General features: G+C 47.0%; 1 protein-coding gene and 1 long non-coding RNA gene across 2 annotated transcripts; one reads left to right on the top strand and one right to left on the bottom strand.

Annotated features, from left to right (window-relative positions):
- The first annotated feature begins 1916 nt into the window (after nt 1-1916).
- Nucleotides 1917-14574, top strand: NUDT2 (nudix hydrolase 2). Its single transcript, XM_045780638.2, has 3 exons — nt 1917-2067; nt 11904-12044; nt 13980-14574. Exons 2-3 carry the CDS (start codon nt 11918-11920, stop codon nt 14297-14299), a joined length of 447 nt encoding a protein of 148 aa, XP_045636594.2. The 5' UTR covers nt 1917-2067; nt 11904-11917; the 3' UTR covers nt 14300-14574.
- On the bottom strand, nt 3126-19070 carry LOC123781243 (uncharacterized). The gene is made up of 5 exons (XR_006776634.2): nt 18888-19070; nt 18080-18191; nt 10362-10463; nt 7812-7909; nt 3126-3478 (listed from the first exon to the last, which is right to left on the bottom strand). It is a non-coding gene; the product is annotated as an uncharacterized LOC123781243 (long non-coding RNA).
- Between the last annotated feature and the right edge of the window lie 1148 nt (nt 19071-20218).

Here is a 20218-nt window from a genome sequence, read left to right as displayed (position 1 = left end):
AATGCTAAGTGAAATAAGTCAGAGAAAGACAAATACTATATCACTTCACCCATATGTGGAATTTAAGAAAGAAAACAAATGAACAAAGAAAAAAAGAGACAAACCAAAAAACAGACTCTTAACTACAGAGAATAAACTGATGGTTACCAGAGAGGAGGTGGGGGAGGGGAATGGGTGAACAGGTGAAGAGGATTAAGAGTATAATTATGAGCACTGAGTAATGTAGAAATTGTTGAATCAGTATATTGTACACCTGAAACTAATAATACTGTATGTTTACTGGAATTTAAAAAAATAACCAGTTGCTTGACTAAGTTGATAGTAGAGCCACAGGAATTCTAATCTAATTCAACACCTTGATTTTCCAATTGGAAAAAGGGAGGTCTAAAAGGGCTAAATGACTTGCAAAGTCAGCCACAGTGCAGTGAGCAGAGACAGAGCCAAAGCCAAACCCTGAATCCTCCATCCAGTTTCCATTACATGTCACAGATCTGCAGTTTACCTATACGGTTGTGTTCAAACTCTTGTAAGGGGATAAAAATAACACAGCTGCTATACCTGACTTTTTCAATCCTTTTATTAAAATCATCATTGAGCTATGAATTTCACATGAGTATCATCAACAGTCCAGATTGGCAATATATAGTCTTACGAGTTGACAAGTCTTGGCAATGCAATTCTATCACAGACAGCTGATGAATGGATAGCTACCAGATCAGCTGTTATATGCACCTGAAGCAGAGAGACTACAAGGAGAATATAAGGAGAAAATGCTTTAAAACCGTTTCCACAGCACTTTTAAAATGTGACAATAACTGTGGATCACTAAGAAACTGAGATACTCTTGGCATTCAGCAACAACAGAACGGTCGTTTTAAGCAAAGACTAGTTAAGGAGTTTAATAAAAGCACTGGGAGAATAAGACTAAAAGCCACAATGCATTCCAAAAAAATTTTCCCTTTCACAAGCAGTGGAAAGGCCAACCGTGGACTTTCAGGTCCTTCCGGATAGGAGATCAGGGTACCCTCCCTCTACTCCCATAAAAATAAAAAATTTAAAAAAACCTCTGAACGGGAGGGAAAACAGGGCAGCGCATAGAGGAAAATCCAATCTAGTTGCGGTGAATTAAATTCAACTTAACAAATATTTCCTGAAAACTCTACTGCGTGTAAGACACTGGGAATGAAAGGCGGTCGCTCTGCCTCAAAGACCTCTAAATTATATGGGAGGAACGAGAAGAATGAGGCTCATGGAAGTACACCCAAGATCGAATAGAAGTGCTCTAAGAAAGGTTCCACTCAGGGACATGAGTTCAAAGGCAAAAAGATTTCGAGACTCAGAAAGGCTTCATGGGAGAAGTAGCGCTCGAGATAATCACTGAAGAAAAGACAGAGATAAGGCGTTGAGGGGTAGGAGAGTAAGTGAGCATTCGAACAACCAAGTGAGGACAAACCCCGGTTTCCTTGCAACCGCCGCCTCCTCTCGCGCTCAGCAGGCGTCCAGCGTGCCTTCTCTCGCGGGGCAGAGGCCTACCCCTCTCCTCCCCGGTTCTCCCCCACCATTTCTCACCTCAGTGGCTTCCAAGTTCCCCCTCGGTCAACCCTGTCTGAGGACAGAAGACAATGCCGACAGGAGAAAGCCCTAAAGTTGCCGGGCTTGCTGTCAACTCACCAGCTTTGGAGGCGCCGGCCAGGCCTCATCCCCATGGTAACGCCACCAAGCGCGGGTTCGAACGCCCGCGCCAGCGCCCGCGCGCCGGCAGCTCCGCCTTATCCACCAATGGGCGCCGGAGGAACTCGTTGACGTTAGAGTCCTTCTTCTCGAGAAGACCAATCAGAGATCGGAGAAAGCAGAGGGCGTAACTCTCAGGCTGCGTCTTTCAACCAATCATAGCGCCTCAGTGAAGATCTCGCGACGTTCTAGGTGAAAGTACTGCATCTTTGAGGCGGGTGGAGGGGCCTTCCGCCCTATCCTGTTGGTCGCTCTAAGCACAACCGAACCTTCCGGATTGGTCGTTGTACTCCCCCTTTCTGTTCAAGGGCTGAACCCTGCCGCCGTGGGCTTTGGGTGAGTAGTGTTAGACAGGGACCTCTGGGTGCAGTTCTCCACGGAAGAACTGAGCAATCTGTAGCTGAATGATCTCCCGTCGCTACACCCAAGGGTGGACGCACCAGGCTGTCAGTGAGGCGTGGGCAGGCCCGGCCCCGGCCGCTCGCAGGACCTCAGTTTTCCTCTCTGCTCAGGGAGAGAGGAGGGTTCTATGGCTCTGAGGCTTGCTGGCCCCCGTGCTGGTGGTGATGGGGTGGGACATCGGAATTCCAGAGTTCCGGGTTTAGGGACCGGCGGCAGGAGTGCACTTGGCCTCAGTTTCACTTTGTTGTTACCCTTTATACCCTGTCTGCTTTTCAGAAGAGATTTGGTGTGTTCTAATGGCTTCATCTATTGAATGGATGATATCTTGGTAATTAGAGCAGTAGTAAAAAAAAGAAAATCACTTGAGAGTCCCACCACCTAAAATAGAACTTCATTTGCCTATGTTCTGGCCTGGTTGGGGCCCGTATTTGTTATTGTATCTCAGAAAAAAAGAAATAGAAAATAAACAGTGCAATCAAATAGCCAAATGTAAAACGCTAATACAGAGTCGAGGTTAAGAGCAATGACGTTGGTTGGGAGTCAGGCAGACCTGCTTTCCTTTTTCCTCTTCTGAAAAATCGCGGTAAAGACTCAGAGGGCTGTTGTGAAGATTAAATGAAATAATGAAAGTAAAGCACTTGGCACAATGCCTGGCAAGTAACTCCTCAAAAAATGGTACCTTCGTAATAGAAACAAATATACTAGCTAACAAGGCCTGTAGACTTACTGCGAGTACCCAGTTTAGCTCAAAACTTGTCAGAGTAACAATTACGGGAGCCATTTTTCAAAAGAGTGAAATTTCTTCCTAGTACTTATATTGAAAGGAATTTATCTTGTGGTACTTTATGCGTAAGGAATATAATGGTGTGGTGAGCAGTGTGTTCACCAGCATTTTGCTGGAAATATGAAAAGCAATTTCTTGATTCACCTATCAATAGAAGCTAAGAGCATGTCATTAAAGCATAACACAGAAGCTTCCTGATGACCTTTTATGATAAACAGGGGTGAAAGTGACTCATATATTCAGTACTTCTGGTATGTCAGATGCCACATATATGCTCTTTATTTTAAACTCTACAACAATCATGTAGAGGTTATCCTCATTTTACAGATGAGGAAAATGAGGCTTAGAGAAGTATTTTGCTTAAAATAATACAACTGTTAAATTAGGGAGCTGGGTCTTTCTCACTGCAAAGCTAGCCATGCTTTTCCGTGTTGGTTGTCTGAAGGAGGATGAAATGCTTTGAATACCAGATGCACAGGCAGATTTACCCAAGTGGAGGGAGGTGGCTTGCAGAAGTACCTAGAGTGGGAGCAAAATCTTTCTCCAGTAGGAAATTTTCACCTTGGGAAATGAAGAGATTGAATGAGATGATCACTGGGCACAATTTCATCTGTTCATTTACCTTGTGGGTAGTCAATAGCACTTCAAATTCATCTTCCCCCAAACAAATCATTAGCTTACTTTCTACTCCCTACTCCACCAATTTCTCTAGTCACCCAAACCAAACAACTCCCTCTCTCTCTCCCTCCCTCTCTCTCACCCCTCTTCTTTGGACAATGAAGAATTAAATACTGTTGGTTTTCTTTTTGAGATATCTTTCAAATTCATCCCTTCCTCTCCTTTCTCGGGGTCTCTGCCTTAACTTTATACCATTGTACCTTTTATACCATTTATACCTTTAACTCTATACCATTTGTCATCTGGACTGTTGTTGGCAACAAGCTTGTAATTGGTTGGTCTTCGTGCCTCCAATTTTCTAATCCATTCTCCACCTTCCTTGCTGCTAGAATATCTTTGTAAAATGGCAGTCTGACCATATTACCAGCCCTGCGTAAAACCAGTCAAAGGCTCCTTGTTGCCTACAGAACATAAACTAAACTGTTTATCAGTGGAATGACATTTTGTGCTTGAGGGTCTTTGCCTACATTCCTCCCTTTGCCTAGAATGCCCCTTGCCTCCACCTTTATTCTGCCTGGTGAATTCCTAGCCATCCTTCAGAATCCTTATGGGGTGCCCCTTTGACCTAAAGATGATAACTCCCTCTTCTTTGCTTCCTTTCCATCTTACACATACCCCTATGGTGCACAAAATAGACTGGCAACTTGTCTAAGTACCTTCCACTTTCATGGCTGTGAACCCTTAGAAAGCTGGGGCTTTATAATATTAAGCTTCATATCCACTCTTCAATCCTGTCACACTGCTTGTCGAGTGGGACACACTCAACAGATGTTAGATGAGTAAGTAAATCCCTTTAGACTCTAATATTAGAATTCGCCATGTTCACTTTCTAGAATTGTACAGCAGATGGCACTAATAGGCCACTTAACAGATCCTCTTTACTAGGAATGATTTTTGTTCCAACCTTGTCTGACTTTGGCCTCATCCTAGAAGCTAATATTCATGCCATTACAGGTGAAATCTCCTATTTCTGCCCTCAGCCAAATAGCAGAGATAGCAAGATGACTCAGCAGGTTGGTTTCTATGAGAAAAGAGAGTGGCAGATGTCCAGGCAAAGGTGCAATTGAGGGAACGTTTTCTTTGTCTTAATTTATTCACAGTAGTTAGGAGCTTTTTCCTTTTCTTTCTTTTTTCTTTTTCTTTTGTGTTGTTGTTACAAGAAAGAGCTTTATTTGCAGATGGGCACCTCATTTCTGTTCAGTCCTTTGAAAGGGAAGAGAGGAGTTGGAGAATCAGAAAAGACCATTATGATGGGGGAAGAGAGGGAAGACTGCGCAGTCAGAGTTGCTTGTAGGCAGGCAGAGTTGGCCTTCCTCCTCATAATGGAGTGGCCTGGGCAGCTTTCCTGGATACCAGCACCCTAAGTTAGTTGCTTGTGTGCTTGTCCAAGGCTGGCATTAAAGATATTCCCAACACTTGGTTCTTGGGAACCCCCAGGCTACCTGGTATGGTCTTGAACATATCATTTTAGGTTCCTGCTTCCCAGAGAAAAAGCAGAGGAGGCATAGAAACCCTTATCAGATAGGCAAAGTTTCGGGGCCTCAGGCTACACTTTCCCTCTTCAGGGTCATCTCTGGGCACCAGGACCTTCATCTGCACACCCACCCCAACTAAAACCTGTCTTGCGGAAAGGATTCCAGCCAGCTACCTTAAAAATCTTCCATGCGAATATAGATAAAAGACTGGGAATTTCGGACCTGGAAATAATTTAATAAATTATTTGCGTGTCCTCTCTCAGGACCATTTGTGCCCTAAGCTCTGCTCTTTCACATTAAGCAGAGCTGTGGAAGGGGGGGAAATATACACTTTGGATTTAGCCTTACTTGGATTCCAATCTTGCCTTTTACAGACCAGCTATGCTCTTGGGCAAGTATTTTAGCCTTTTGAATCTTAGTTTCCTCATCCAAAACTGGAGACAATCCTGCTTATGATGAAGATTTGTCTTGAGCATTAGAAATACACACGTAAAGAACCTTGCACAGAGTAGCTGGCACAGTACGATGCTTAATAACATGGTGGCATGAAACAGTTTCTGCTCAAGGGATTTTAGATTATAAGGAACACGTTGAGAGGATTTGGGGAGCTCTTTCTGTATCTAAAGGTATGTCTGTGAGGGCTTTTGGGGGCTAAGCTGTGCTTGCAATGGCACTCTGATTAATTTGATGAAAACGTTGGAACACAACACATCAGTACATGCATTTATCTGTGAATTATTTTTTGGCACCTAGGTTCTGAACCTCCTAAGCTGCAAGGGAAATGTATATATAGAGAAAGGCAAAAACACTTTTCCTTAGCTTCTGGAACCTTCTGATGACATTGAGGAGTTTTTTGTTCAGGTTTTTTTTAACCACCTAAGGCACTTTGCCACTTTTCTGAAGTGTGAATTGCCTGCTGTCAGCTTGGAGTTCTCATCTCTGCAATCGTGGCTGCAAGCACATTAGCATATTGGATGCTGTGTTCTTTAACCCCCTGAGGTTTGAATCCACCTGGAGGTGTGTGTGTGTGTGTGTGTGTGTGTGTCTGTGTGTTTCTGTGTTTCTGTGTAAGCTGGCTACTTTCAAACCCCAGGACAGTTTCACTCCATGGTCCCCAGAAAAACAGAAAACAATAGCTCCATTGACTTTTATGTAAATGGCACTCTTCAGGAAAACACTGGGCTATTTCCCAAAATCCCAGAACATACCCTGAGCATTTGTTTGAGTGGGATGTGGGGAGAGTGTTCTGTTGAGTCAATGAACATCTGTTGAAAGCTGCTGTGCTGGGTCCCAAGGAGACAGTGCGTAGTCTGGCTCTTCCCTGCCAAAGGTACAGGCTGAGACTTACCAGACTAGATATTGTGCTTGTGGTGGCTTTCTACTATGTCCACTTGGCTGAGCTGGAACTGTGTTTCCCAGGATTCCCTTCCTGTATGGTTCCAAGTTAGGGTCGACCTCAAGAAAAGTGTATGCGAGATTTGGAAAGCCCAAGTAAAAGCAGCTAGCACCCTGCGAAGGACAGAGCAGGATGCCAAGCATGTGGCAGTGGGTACCTTTGGATGCTGATCTGCTGGTTCACCTTATTGGTGCCAGAGAAAGCACCCAGGCCTGCAGCTCCCCACCTCCTGCTGAACCTCCTCCTTCAGATACTCTAAGTGCTGGGCCAGATGAACATTCAGCTCTATGGCAGAGGGCTCCAGCTCCTCAACGTTACCCACGTGAATGAACTTGGAGATGGCGAAAGGAAGTCACAGGTTTCAGTTTGTCCTTAGGACTTCTACTTGTCCTCATAGGGTCTGGTTTGTCTTCACAAATTCCAGTTTTCCTTGTTCTCCTCCACTTCGCATCCAGCTTTCCTTCCTAACTGCTGGCCTTGCTGACCTATAGAGACTTCAGGCTCAACACCAGAGGCAGAGGTCACAGAGTTTCATGGATTTCTCCATCAACTTGTGTAATTGCACAAGATCTAATCCCTACACTAAATCTTTCATTTTCTCATAGTGTTCTACTTCTCCGATCAAACCCTACAGGAGTTTATTCGAGCCATGTTAAAGGCCCAGCTGATGGAATGATTAGAAGCCAGAGGGCTTCACAGGAGAGGTGACACTGAGCTGCTTCTGAAAGCATGAGTAGGAACTAATGTGTATGGGGAAGGAGAGAAATTCTAGAGAACAGCTGGCTCAAGCCAAGCAATTGAAAAGGGTTGAAAGGAGTTTTGCCTTTCTAGAACAACTGTCCTCTCCATGGGTCCATAGGATAGGTAAAAAGTGGACATCTGATCCTAGCTTTTGATCCTAGCTCTTCTGGTTCCATTGAGACAAACCATTGGTTGGTCTGGTTCTTAGATATGGTTATCCCTACACATTGGTATCTACTGAGATACATTTTTGCTAGGTGTGTCCTTGTCACCACCCTAAGCTTCTCCCCCCCCCCCGGGAAAATATTGGCCTGCTCCCCTTTTTCCAGTGGCTCCACATGGCTACCCCAGGCCTGTGTTTCTTCGCCCCCCATCCAGGTACTGTTCCCCACGATGTATGGGTGACAGCAGTGGTGTAGAGCAATGCTCTGAGGCTTCCTGTCCAAGGCAGGGCACTGCCCTCTAGTCTGAGATCCCTAAGCTTATCTAGGGATTCCAGCGTTCATTCCATGAGACTCTACCCAAAGCAGGAACAAGGTGCCCTTCACCTGGAACTTGCTAATATTTTATGAGCATCTTTATAGGAGGGCGGGGGATCACTTACCTGTTTTTGCCTGAAGTGGAACCAATAATTTGAAATCTCTGTTCATCAGTTCTGTGGTGACAGGGTACTTCTTTCTGGTTTCCAGAAGCGGGAGAGTTCTTGGCATAAATAGGGAGACCAGGGGAATAGAATATGTTTTAAAAAGTCTGCTACTGGGGTGTCTGGGTGGCTCAGTCAGTTAAGCATCCGCCTTCCGCTCAGGTTGTGATCTTGGGATCCTGGGATCTAGCCCCATGTGCAGCTCCCAGCTCAATGGGGAGTCTGCCTCTCCCTCTGCCCCTCCCCACTCATCCGCTCTCTCGCTCTCGCTCTCAAATAAATAAGTAAAATCTTAAAAAAAAAAAAAAAAAAGCCTGCTACCAGTTTACATGTGAATTTTTAAACAAACAGGATCACGTTACACATTTTATTCCGAACCAAACTTTTTTCAGTTGTCTGAAAGTATATCAGAAAATCTTTTTAAAAGCAGCACACTTGGCTCTACCTTATTTTTTAAAAGATTTTATTTATTTATTTGAGAGAGAGAGAGAGCAGAGCAGGAGGGAGGGGCAGAGGGAGAAGCAGGCTCCCCGTTGCACAGGGATCCCGGACGTAGGGCTCTATCCCAGGACCCTGGGCTCATGACCTGAGCAGAAGGCAGACGCTTAACCGACTGAGCCACCCAGGCGCCCCACTACCTTATTTTTTAAAATGGCTTCATAATATCCCATCATAGAGAAATACCGTGCTTTATTTAACCATTCCTATGTTGATGGATATTTGTTTCTGCCTTTTGTTCTTTTTGATATTTGCAAACAAGGTTGTGATGAACATCCTGTGTGTATGTCTTAAACATGTATTTCTGTATGTCAGAGTGCCTAGAAATGGAATTGCTAGATGTAAGGGAATGTGTATTTTATGTTTTGATAATTATTACCAAATTGCCCCCCCAAGGGAGTATGATAACTTTCTCTCCTACCAACAGTATACAAGAATACAGACCATTTCAAAAACCCCACTTGAGGGGCACCTGACTCACCCAGTCAGTAGAGCATGTAACTCTTGATCTCAGGTTTCTAAGTTCAAGCCCCACATTGGGTGTAGAGATTACTTAAAAATAAAATCTTTTTTTTTTAATTGAGATTATGTCCACTCCTTAAAAATCCGTTATAGGTTTAGAAGCGTTTGGAAAGGGGCACCTGGGTGCCTCAGTCGGTTAAGCGTCTGCCTTTGGCTTAGGTCATGATTCCAGGGTCCTGGGACCAAGCCCTACATTGGGCTCCCTGCTCAGTGGGGGCTTGCTTCTCCCTCACCCTCTGCCTGCTGCTCTGCCTACTTGTTCTCTCTCCCTCTCTCTATCTCTCTGTCAAATAAATAAATAAATAAAATCTTTAATTAAAAAAAAAGAAACATTTGGAAAGATCACAGTGTTGGGTGCATTTGGTTTTTTGGTAAACCATCTGTTGGCAGTCCTGAGGAATGAGTTTTAGTTTGGGTCTGATTTTTGTGCCTTTGCCTTTGACAGATGCAGGCTCATATTTTTTTTTTTAACATTTTATTTATTTATTGGAGAGAGAGAGAGAGCATGCAACTGGGGGTAGGGCCAGAGAGAGAGGGAGAAGCAGACTCCTTGCTGAGCAGGGAGCCCAATGCGGGGCTCCATCCCAAGACCTGGGACCATGACCTGAGCCAAAGGCAGACACTCAACTGAGTGACCCACCCAGGCACCCTCAGGCTTATCTTGATTGAGTCACAGCAAGGGGGCCATGGAGACCATCACTTCCAGCTCCAGCCATCCTGTCTGCATCAGCTCTGCTCTCTGTGTACCAGCGCCTTCTTTGGCCCTGGAATCTTGCAGTTGAGACCCTACTGACTTGGGTCTTTTTCTGCCTGGGCCACTGTCCTAGGCTTTTGCTGCATTTGAGACACCTGATTTTCTTTCAGTTCTGCCATCCCACCTCAGGGCCTTTGCCTATGCTGTCCCCTCCACCTGGAACACACTTTCTCCCTCCTTCCCGTTGCCAGCTTAACTTTTACTCGCTCTTACTTCTCTTCTCAAATATCCCTTCTTCCAGGAAGCCTTCCCTGATCCCTCAGACAAGGTCAGGTTACCTATCACACATTTTTCCTTTGTAGCACATACCCTATTGGCAGTTATTTTTTAATTTGCTTAATTATTTGATTAAAATGTGCCTCTTCCAGGGCACCTGCATGGCGCAGTTAGTTAAGTGTCCAACTCTGGTTTCAGCTTAGGTCATGATCTCAGGGTTGTGGGATCAAGCCCCAGGACAGGCTCTGAGCTCAGCACAGAATCTGCTTGAGATTCTTTCCCCTCTTCCTCCCCCGCCCCCAGCTCATGTGCACACGTGCTCTCTCTCTCTCTCTCAAATAAATAAATAAATATTTTTTTTTAAATCTGCCTCTCCCATTAGAATATAAACACATGAGAGCAAAAATCTAGCACAGTACTTATTACATAGTCAGTTCTCAATAAATATTTGTTGACTGAACCAATGACACATTTTCTTTAGTGAGGCCTTACATAAGAACTCTTCCATATTTTTTTGTTACCTTGAGGACATGTCCCCCTTCAGATGATGAATTGTTTTTTCACCGCTGCAGATATTCCTACTCTTCTCCCTTTCTGTCTTTTGTTGTTGTTGACATTCTTTTCTGAAATGGAAAGAAAAGTAACTGAGGGGCACCTTGGTGGCTCAGTTGGTTAAGTGTCTGCCTTCAGCTCAGGTCATGATCTCAGGGTCTTGGCATCTAGCCCTGCTTTGGGCTCCCTGCTCACAGGGAGCTTGCTTCTCCCTCTCTTCCCTGCTCATTCTTTCTCTTGCTGTCTCTCTCTCAAATAAATAAAAAAATTTTTTAAAGATTTTATTTATTTATTTATTTGACAGAGACAGCCAGCGAGAGAGGGAACACGAGCAGGGGGAGTGGGAGAGGAAGAAGCAGGCTCCCAGCGGAGGAGCCTGATGTGGGGCTCAATCCCAGAATGCTGGGATCACTCCCTGAGCCGAAGGCAGACGCTTAACGACTGAGCCACCCAGGCACCCCATCAAATAAATAAAATATTTTTTAAAAGAAAAGTAAAGTAACTGAAATGGAAAAGACTACAAAATTTTAGTCTTTACTGAATTGCTGACTATAAAATTAATACATGTTTTCTGTGAACTTCCAGACAATACAGAAATATAGGGACTAGAAAATGAAAGGCTCACCATAATCTCGTCCTCCAGAAAACACTCTTAATGATGTGTGTCCTTCCGGACACTGTCCTATGCATATTGAAACCTATCGAGTGCTATTACATGTCAGGCACTGTTTGAAAGCACTTTACAAAAAGTTAAGTCATGTGATCCTCACAGCAACCCTTTAAGGTAGAACTGTTATTATCCTTATAGCAGAGGAAACTGAGGCTTAGGAGCTAATCACACAGTGAATAAGTGGCAAAGTCAGAACTTGAACCCAGGCTGCAGAGTCACACTCTTGACCACTATGCTAGTGTGCTTCTCCTTGGGTAGGAAAGAGACTTTCTACTGTGTGTACCTTTTTGTACTTTGAATTTTGGACCATGTGAATGTATAACATTCTACAACATAAATAAAAGACTAGAAATACCAATAACAAAAATGTTTTTAGTACACCGAGCTACCTTTCCTAAGTGACCCCTCAGGCCATCAGAAACCACATCATTGGAATCTCTGCCCCACAGACTCAGGCTGGAGGCTGAGGGAAATGGGACCATGGGTTTGTTGATGGTGTTCCTCATCTCTCCCATTCCCAGCATCTCTCTAGGTTCAGTGGGTTTGCTTCCGAGGACCTCCGGTCTCTTAACACACGCACACCAGCTCTGTGTCTTAGTAGGGAGACCTGGAGGAGTTGGGGTAGAGCCGCAAGGACAGGGTAGGGGCCAGGGTCCTACCGTCACTCACAAATCAGTCTCTGATTCCTGGTTTTCCCCCACCAGTCCTTGCTATGCTGCCTTTTTCTGTAGTTGATGAGGTCACTGTTAGCTGATCTGTGCTGCTCCCCAGCACCAGCTGCTGCCCCCAGGGTGGATCCTCCTGTGATAACTTGCCAATGTCTCCCATCTTCTTCGTTAAGTCCTCAGATAGACCATGGCCCTGAGAGCGTGTGGCTTGATCATCTTCCGAAGACGCCTCATTCCCACAGTGGACAAACCTGCAATTGAATTTCTGCTGCTACAGGCATCATACGGCATCCATCACTGGACTCCTCCCAAAGGTGCAAGGCAGAAGGGCTGGCTCTCAAGAAAGTGCCAAGCACTGCTTGGAAAGCTACCCTACCAGGCCCCCCATAAAGCTTACATCCCAGTGACTATGCAGCAGGAGGGGGTGGGGTGGGCAGGAGCCCTTGATTCTTTCTGACATACATGGTCTCCATGCCAGGCTAGAGCTGGAAGTAGAACTCTGTGATTGAATCCCAGGGCAGAAGCAGCGTGTGTGTGTGTGTGTGATTCACTGGAGTGCCAGCCTCTGTGGTAAATGGCTGGATAGGAGAAAAGGCGCTGGGCTGGGAACTGGGGACCTTGGGGTCAAGTCATTACTGGGTTACAGGTCACGGGCCCTGAGTGAGCAGCCCCCAGACAGAAGGGAGCAGGGACTTTAAAGGGGAGTGCCGTGGGAGAGGGGTGAACAAGGACCCAGGGTTGAAGGAAAATAAGGGAAGGGGAACAGGAAATAAACTTTGCACATTTGCGTTTCACTAAGGAAAAATAAGGTGAGAGAAAGGGACAGAAGTGACACAAATACTATGAATAGGAATATTCACACTTGTCTCCTGATCGCCAAAGTCATATTGCATAGTGCCTCTCACTGAAAGATTTCAAAGGACCTCTCCAGATTTTGTCCTGCTTGGGCCTGGGGAGAGGTTATCCTGTTAACATTGATGGGTAGAATGGAGCGTAGATGCTGTTGGGAAGGGCACGTGCAGAGCTCCCCACACTTCTGAGGGAAGATCGGGCATCAGGATCAGCGTTACCTCTCTCGCCACCTGTGCCCCTCTCACCCCGCACCCTCCCCCCATGCAGTACCTACCTGGCTTTGTGTACACGGCTATGTGAGGTGCTGTACAGAGAAAATTCCCCAGAAGCCATGAGCTAGGTTGGGTTTTTAAGTCCTGACTCCTGGTCGCTTTCTGTGGGAGCTTTGCAGCAACCACTCTGACTCAGGGCACTGCTGGGAGAACCCCTGGGAAGGAAGAGAGCTAGGATATAGTCCTGTCTCTGAACCAAGGGAACAGCTAACAATTGCTGCTCCCCGGGAGCTCCTGAACCAGGAGGCCCCCAGCAACTCGCTGGAGCCATGTGTTGACAGAGGCTGCCAGACCCCTCCCTGTCCTTCTTGGCCCCTCCAGGCAGGCTGAGAATTTGCAGGGAGGGCCTAGAGGCAAAACTGAGGGCTGCTCCCAGTCTGCAGAACTTCAAGCTCTCCTACAACAGTTTCTTGGCAGCTGTCTGCTTGGGTTTGGGCCTTGCCAACAAATTTTCTTAGAACTGGCTCTCAGCTTGTCCTTAGTCTAAGTTCCCATCAGGAATTTCCCCATGAAACTGGAATCTGGCCTTGCTCAGTTAGAAAGATGAAAACAATTTGGAAAAGCCTTGATAGCTACTTGGAAACAGCTGCCGGTGCCGCAGCGCAGGGCTTGGAGCCTGTCTGTTGGCCCTGGGACTTCAGGGACCAACTAAGACAGTGTTAAGTCCTCACTGTACCTTGTAGGCAAAGTGCTCCCTCTTCAGCCAGCTTCTGTCTGCCAAGAAGGGACTGCCCCTTCTTCAGAAAATCGACTTAAGGTCTCCAAGGGAAAGGTCTCCCTGAGAACATGGGATGAGGAGAGCTCCAAAGGATAAGAAAGAAGAGGTCTGAGGGAGGCCATCTCTCTCACCACTGAAGAGCCGTCTTCTAGACCAGACTTGCCAAACACGTGGTCTGCTGCTTAACTCTCTCCAGAGAATATGGGGTGGGGAGGAGGAATTGCCCAGACACTACCGCTCTGCACCCCATTCCTAGGCATTTTAGGATACTGCCAATCACTAGGCCCCCTTTAGCCTAGTAACATCTAGAAAAGTCACCAAAGACACCATCTTTAAATCATCAGACCTGAAAATTCCACCTTTGCTGAAGATTCTCTCTTGCTCCTTTCCTCTTTTTTCCTAACCAGGCCATGTGGACCCAGGAGAAAATGACTTGGAAACGGCCTTGCGGGAGACTCAGGAGGAAGCAGGCATAACAGCAGGCCAGCTGACCATCATTGAGGGCTTCAGAAGGGAGCTCAATTATGTGGCCAGGGGGACGGCTAAAACAGTCATCTACTGGCTGGCCGAGGTGAAGGACTACAATGTGGAGATCCGCCTCTCCCAAGAGCACCAAGCCTACCGCTGGCTGGGGCTGGACGAGGCCTGCCAGTTGGCTCAGTTCAAGGAGATGAAGGCAGTGCTCCAAGAGGGACACCAGTTTCTCTGCTCCAGCATCCTGAGCTGACCAGAGCAGAGTCATTTACCTCAGAGGGTCCCTAAGGGCCTTCTGAGATAACACTGTCAGCTCTGGGGAAGGTTGTGTGGGTCTTCGGCCCATCGTAGCAAAGAGCAGATCAGTTGGTAAAATCAGCTGAGAACTCTCAGAGGAGAGCAAACAAAAGTCTCAGCTGGGTGAAAAGGAAGGCAGACGCAGAGCTTAAAAGAAGAAAAAAGTCCAGGCACAGTAAGTGCGTCCTTGTATTTCATAAATAAACTTCGGCAGCTTATCTGTCCATCTAACCTGTTGTCTTTCTTTCTGGGATTCTTACCCCTGGTTGGGAGAAAGCTAAAGTGAAATGGAGCTCTGACCTTAGCCAGAGGGAATCTTGCGTCCACGCACTATGCCCCAGAGAAGCAAAGGGAGGAGTCGGAGAGGAGAGAGCAGACACTGCCGGCGTGGCTCTCCTGCCTCTGGAACTCCAAGCACTCTGACCCCAGCCCACCAGTGTACCTGAGACTTTGTGACCTGTAGTCAGGATAGACAAGCGAGTGGGGCCAGAGCGCAGGAATTGGGTGTGTTCTACTCACTGATGCATCCTCTCCCCAGCCCCGGGCACATATGCTGTAGGTGCTCAGTAGATCCTAAAATAGAGACCCAAGGAATTTGCGACATATCCCAGGTCACAAGAGGGAGATGAGGGACAGACAACTCTGGATCACCAGGTCCATGACACATGGACCCCAGTGTCTCAGCCCAGTCCTGCCTCCCAGAGTCACCATGGGTCTGGTCACCATGACTGAGGGCACTGGCAAGAGGTATACCCAAGCCTGGGGGACTTTGCTAGGCTACCCAGCAGCCCCATCACTCCACCTGTGCGCTCCTCGCCTACAGCTGCCTTCTCTACCCTGAGCAAGCTCTCATCATCGACGTTTCTCTCTTCCTACCCACTCCCTTTCTCTCCAATTCAACTGTAAGACCCAGAGGTGCAAGAGTTGGGTCTCAGCCGTGTTTTCCCTTGCTACTAGGGCTCAAGGAATGCAGGGCAGGTGTTAGATCCTCCAGTCCTTCCAGGAGCTGTTAGCAGATGGATTCATGTGGATTTTATTAGAGCGTTGTTGCCCAGTTAAGTGCAGAAGGTTGGATGCGAAGGGGTATTGGCAAAGGTCAACTTGGATTACCAAGGTCGAGAACAGCCACCCCTGAAGGAAGGAGAGAGAAGTCACCCAAGTCTTTAGCAGGCTTCCAGATGTTTTCAGTCACTGGTTCTCCGTGCAGACAGGGCAAAAATACTAGCAAACAGGATCTTGGAGCACTGCCAAAGACCTGAATGGTTTTGTTCCTCACCCCTCTGAGCAGTGCTCTATGAAGGAGGCCTGCTGCAGGAAGTTTTTGGAGCTTAATGTTCTCTTTTCCAGGCCAGCAGGGACCACATCCCACTGATTTAATAAATGCTGGCTGGGCAGTGGTGCCAAACCACAGACTAGCTGCCTCCTGACAAGGGCTGGCCAGCCCCGTGCTCTCAGCATGGGAGGCTGTTGAAGCGCAAGATGCTAAAACCTTATACGTCAGAATCGGAAGGGACCTGGGAAATGACCTAATTTTGCTGCTCATTTTTATAGCTGGGAAAATTGAGGCTTAAGGAGGTAGATGGCGGGGTGCCTGGGTGGCTCCGTTGGTTAAGCATCTGCCTTCGGCTCAGGTCACGATCCCAGGGTCCTGGGATCGAGCCCTACATCAGGCTCCCTGCCCAGCAGGAAGCCTGCTTCACCCTTTCCCTCTGCCGTTCGCCCCTCCCGCTCACTGTGCTCTCTGGCTCTATCTGTCAAATAAATAAATAAAATCTTTAAAAAATTTTAAAAAGGCAGATGGCCCTGGCAGTTGCCTATATGCGGGGTGCTTTGAGGATGAAGTGCCCAAGGGAAGACTCTGCTTTAGAACACCAAGTATGGCTTGGGAGTCATTCCTCTGCGCCTTACAGAGTTTTCCATTAAAACGCAGGTTCTTTGGCGAGGGGACCCTCATAAATTGTATTCATCTACTCTCTGCAGGAAGAATTCATAGCAGGGTGGGAGCAGGGCATGCTACGGGAGGTGGGTGAGCTGGGAAAGTGGAACTGGGATGGATGTGGCAGGTGAGTAGGCTTTGTCTTCACCGCTTCGCTTCTGGCCAGCTCATCCAGAGATGTGGGACTGAGACCGCAATTTCCCCTTCAATCTGAGGCCCTCCAAGCTCCAGTGCACGTCCTGGAAGCCTTCCCTAATAAACACCTGTCATATAAATACTATCCTGTTTCCCCACCTACACCTGAAGAGGGGTCCTCTTGGAACACCACCTGTTTTCCCCAGGACCACCTCCACCACCCCAGGGTGAAGAAGCATTTAACAGACTTATCCCCACCGGGGTAGGCTCTGGACAACTAAAATGCCCTCTTGACTCCCAGACACAATACCTTACACCCCCACAGTACGCACTTCTTTGCTGCATTGAAGACCCAACGGAATGAAGCTATAATGGTAGTTTTGATGGTAAAATTTCAATTGAAATATTTGTGCAAGTATGAGACCCCAACCAAGTGGCGCCCCCATGTTTGGGGAGCAGAGGCTTACATCTGCATTGGTCCAGACTGTGGCCCAATCTGTCCCTTCTTTTCTAGAGGAGGGCTGTGCCAGCCCCGCTACTGCCCCCTTGAGGCTGTGCTGTAGGTGCCCAGTGAGATCGGCTCTGTGCCTTTCTCCACCCCAATGCCCTTCCCTTCCCTTCCCTTCCCTTCCCCTCCCAATCCACCTCCTGCTCAGGGTCAGGTAATAGGAAGTTCTCAACTGGACTCCCTGAGGAGGGAAAAGGGGGCTAGGGAGGGAAAACCAGCATAAGGATACAGAGTACAATCTCTTCCTGTTCTTCAGACTGGGGACTCCCAGGGACAGGACCCCCTCTTCTGTCTTTTCCCATTCCTCGCCCGACCCCAACGCCAGCCAAACTCAGGGCTTGCCACTTAAGGTCATGAATTCTCCCCTCCCCTCATGGATGAAGGAGTCAAAAGGTACAAATTTCCAATTATAAAATTACTAAGTCATGGGGATGTAATGTACAGTATGGTGACTATTGTTAATAAAACTATTGCATATTTGAAAGTAGCTGGAGAGTAGATCTGAAATGTTCTCACTGCAAGAAAAATATTTTTTTGGTTAACTATGTATGGTGACGGATGTTAACTGTGCTTACTATGGTGATCACTTTGCAATACAATATCCAATCATTACACTGTATACCTGAAATTAATATAATGTTATATCAATTATATCTCAATATAAACAAAAGAGGTCAGCCTCTGTTTTCCTCTATAACCCATGAAAATAGTAAAGTGCGTTAAAAAAAAAAGAAAAAGGATTCTCCCTTCCCTTCAAGCTGCTGGAAAGATCCTTGATCATGATGAAGTAAATGACTAGCCTTAAGATAAAAACCAGGTTGTTCCTTGGGAACTGGGGTGTGTGCCAGAGAAGGGAGGGTGTCAGCAGAAGTCCCACTGAGTCGGACAATGGCAGGAAAGGAAATCACCCAGTTGCCACTGCGGTTTTCTTCAAGGCTGGGTCCAGGCAGGCCTCCCCTTGCAGGGATGGGCTGTGCAGCTGTTCCCAGAACAGAGGGTACTATTTCTTCAAATGCTTTTCAAAATATACTCATAAGTATGTGTGTGTGAGTAAACAGAAACAGAGGTATGAGAAGTATTGATATTAGAGGCCTTGAACATCAGAGCTTGGATATTTTCCTAAGTGATTTGATTGAATTTCAGAAAGATTTCCTTACCTGCTATGTGGATTAGATTGAAGGGTCCAAGAGTTGAAAAAGTTAGGAGGTCACTGCAGTGGTCCAGGCTAGAATTCATAAGGGGATGGAGAGGTCACCATTGACCTTGGACCTGAGGAGGAGAGAAGCAACCAGAAACTTGGTGAGGGGAACCAGCAGAAGACTTGCTCTGGAGCCAGCCAGGGTGAGAGACACTGTACCCAAATCTTGGGGAACAGGGCAAAGACCCTCAGAAAACTCATATCTTGGGCTTAGAGAGCTTGGCTAGGGTTCAGCTGATTCCTATGGTATTAGAAGGGAGACTAAGGCAAGACTCTCAGGGCACACAGGGTCACAGAATGGGGGCATTAGGCCCCAGTCCCAGATTTCCTGCAGTAGCCCCTCTGTCCCTCTCCATTACCCCTGGAGGAGTTCCCCATTCCCACATATCGGTCCCCACCAACTGGCCCAGGGGTACAGGGAAGACAAATGAGAAATTCTGACCATACGGGGGTGCTGGAAGTTCCATGGAGTAGGGACAGTCCCCACATCCAGATGTGCAGAGAGACATAAAATCGGAATGCACAAGAGGATGGGGCAGGAATGGGGTGCTGGACAAGTCTGGAAGGGGCCAGAATAGGAGAGAGGTAGCTTCGAGCCCAGTTCCCTCACCTCCCCCTGTCTCCCCAAATCCAGCTCTTTCTCATGGTTCCGACCATTCCAGTCCCCCCACCCCCACTTCTTGAACCTCTCTTTTTTGGTATCAATGGGGGGAAGGGGAAAACTTCTTGACCTGGAACCATTGGGCAGCTGCTTCAGGGATACATACTTCAGCTGGCTTCCCCTCCTTGGTGGTAGGTGGGCCAGGCCTGGGCCTTGCTGTTGAAAGGTAGGAAAATACTGGGTAAGAGAGTCTAGGCGTCTGGATGCAGAGCGTCAGGTTCCAGCCTAGGCTTGGTTACTAATCTCCTGCCAATACCCTCCTCTCTCAGTGCTTCTGTGTGTTCATCTGTGCCTTTGTGATTAAGGAGAATGGCAGAAGCCTGACTAGAAACCAGATCACAAGCCAAGGGCCAGTTTGCTGGAATTTGGCCAGAGAAGGGCACTCTTCCCTTTGGCCCTATCCTGGCATACAGAGAGTGCACCTCCCCCATCTAGGCTGTGAGCCGCTGCTGCCTGCCCTTCATGCCCTTGTACTCCTCGTCCTCCATGCCAGATTACTTAGGCCTTACAGATTGCTTCATCCCTCCCCATGCCATCTCAGGCAGCACACGCTGCTCCATCTTGGGCTGTCCACTAGAACTTTCTGCAACTATAATCTGCCCTGCCCAATGTTAGCCACTGGTCACACATGGCTTCTGAACACTTGAAATGTGTCTAGTGTGCCTGAAGAACTGTATTTTAAATTTTATTTCATTTTAATTAATTTTAAAATTAAATTTAAGAAGCCACATGCGGGCAATGGCTACCACAATGGACAACACAGGTTCTAGGCAGAACTTCTCTTTGTTTCATGGTTAGTGTCCCTTGTCTAAAATAAGAGTTGATAGGAGTTACCATTTATTGAGCACTAACTCTTTGTCAATGTTTGCACAAGTGCTTTACAGATACATCTCAATGAATCCTAGAAATTCCATTCGAAAGATGAAAAAACTGGGCTGCCTGCGTGGCTCAGTTGGTCAAGCATCCGGCACTTGATTTTGGCTCAGGTCATGATCTTAGGGTCATGAGATGAAGCCTTGCATTGGGATCTGTGCTGGGCATGGAGCCTGCTTAAGATTCTCTCTCTCCTGGGGGGCGCCTGGGTGGCACAGCGGTTAAGCGCCTGCCTTCGGCTCAGGGCGTGATCCTGGCGTTATGGGATCGAGCCCCACATCAGGCTCCTCTGCTGGGAGCCTGCTCTTTCTCTCCCACTCCCCCTGCTTGTGTTCCCTCTCTCTCGCTGGCTGTCTCTGTCTCTGTCAAATAAATAAATAAAATCTTTAAAAAAAAAAAAAAAAGAAAGAAAATCTTTAAAAAAAAAAAAAAGATTCTCTCTCTCCCTCTTCCTCTGCCCCTCCCCCCCTCAAAAAACAGAAACAAATACAAAACCCCTAAAAATAAAGATGAAGAAACCAAGGCTCATGAGGTTGGTTAAACTGGCTTCAGACTGCACAGAAA

This window comes from Ursus americanus, chromosome 18, assembly GCF_024610735.1.
Source record: "Ursus americanus isolate L20-20 chromosome 18, mUrsAme1.1.p, whole genome shotgun sequence".
Lineage (NCBI taxonomy): Eukaryota > Metazoa > Chordata > Mammalia > Carnivora > Ursidae > Ursus > Ursus americanus.
This window is presented reverse-complemented; position numbering and strand designations above follow the sequence as displayed.

Excerpts from the sequence above, each read along its gene's own strand:
- NUDT2 (XM_045780638.2), top strand. The coding sequence starts at position 11,918 with ATGGCCCTGAGAGCGTGTGGCTTGATCATCTTCCGAAGACGCCTCATT. Across the intron at positions 12,045-13,979 it reads TCACTGGACTCCTCCCAAAG|GCCATGTGGACCCAGGAGAA; the intron begins GTGCAAGGCAGA and ends TTTCCTAACCAG.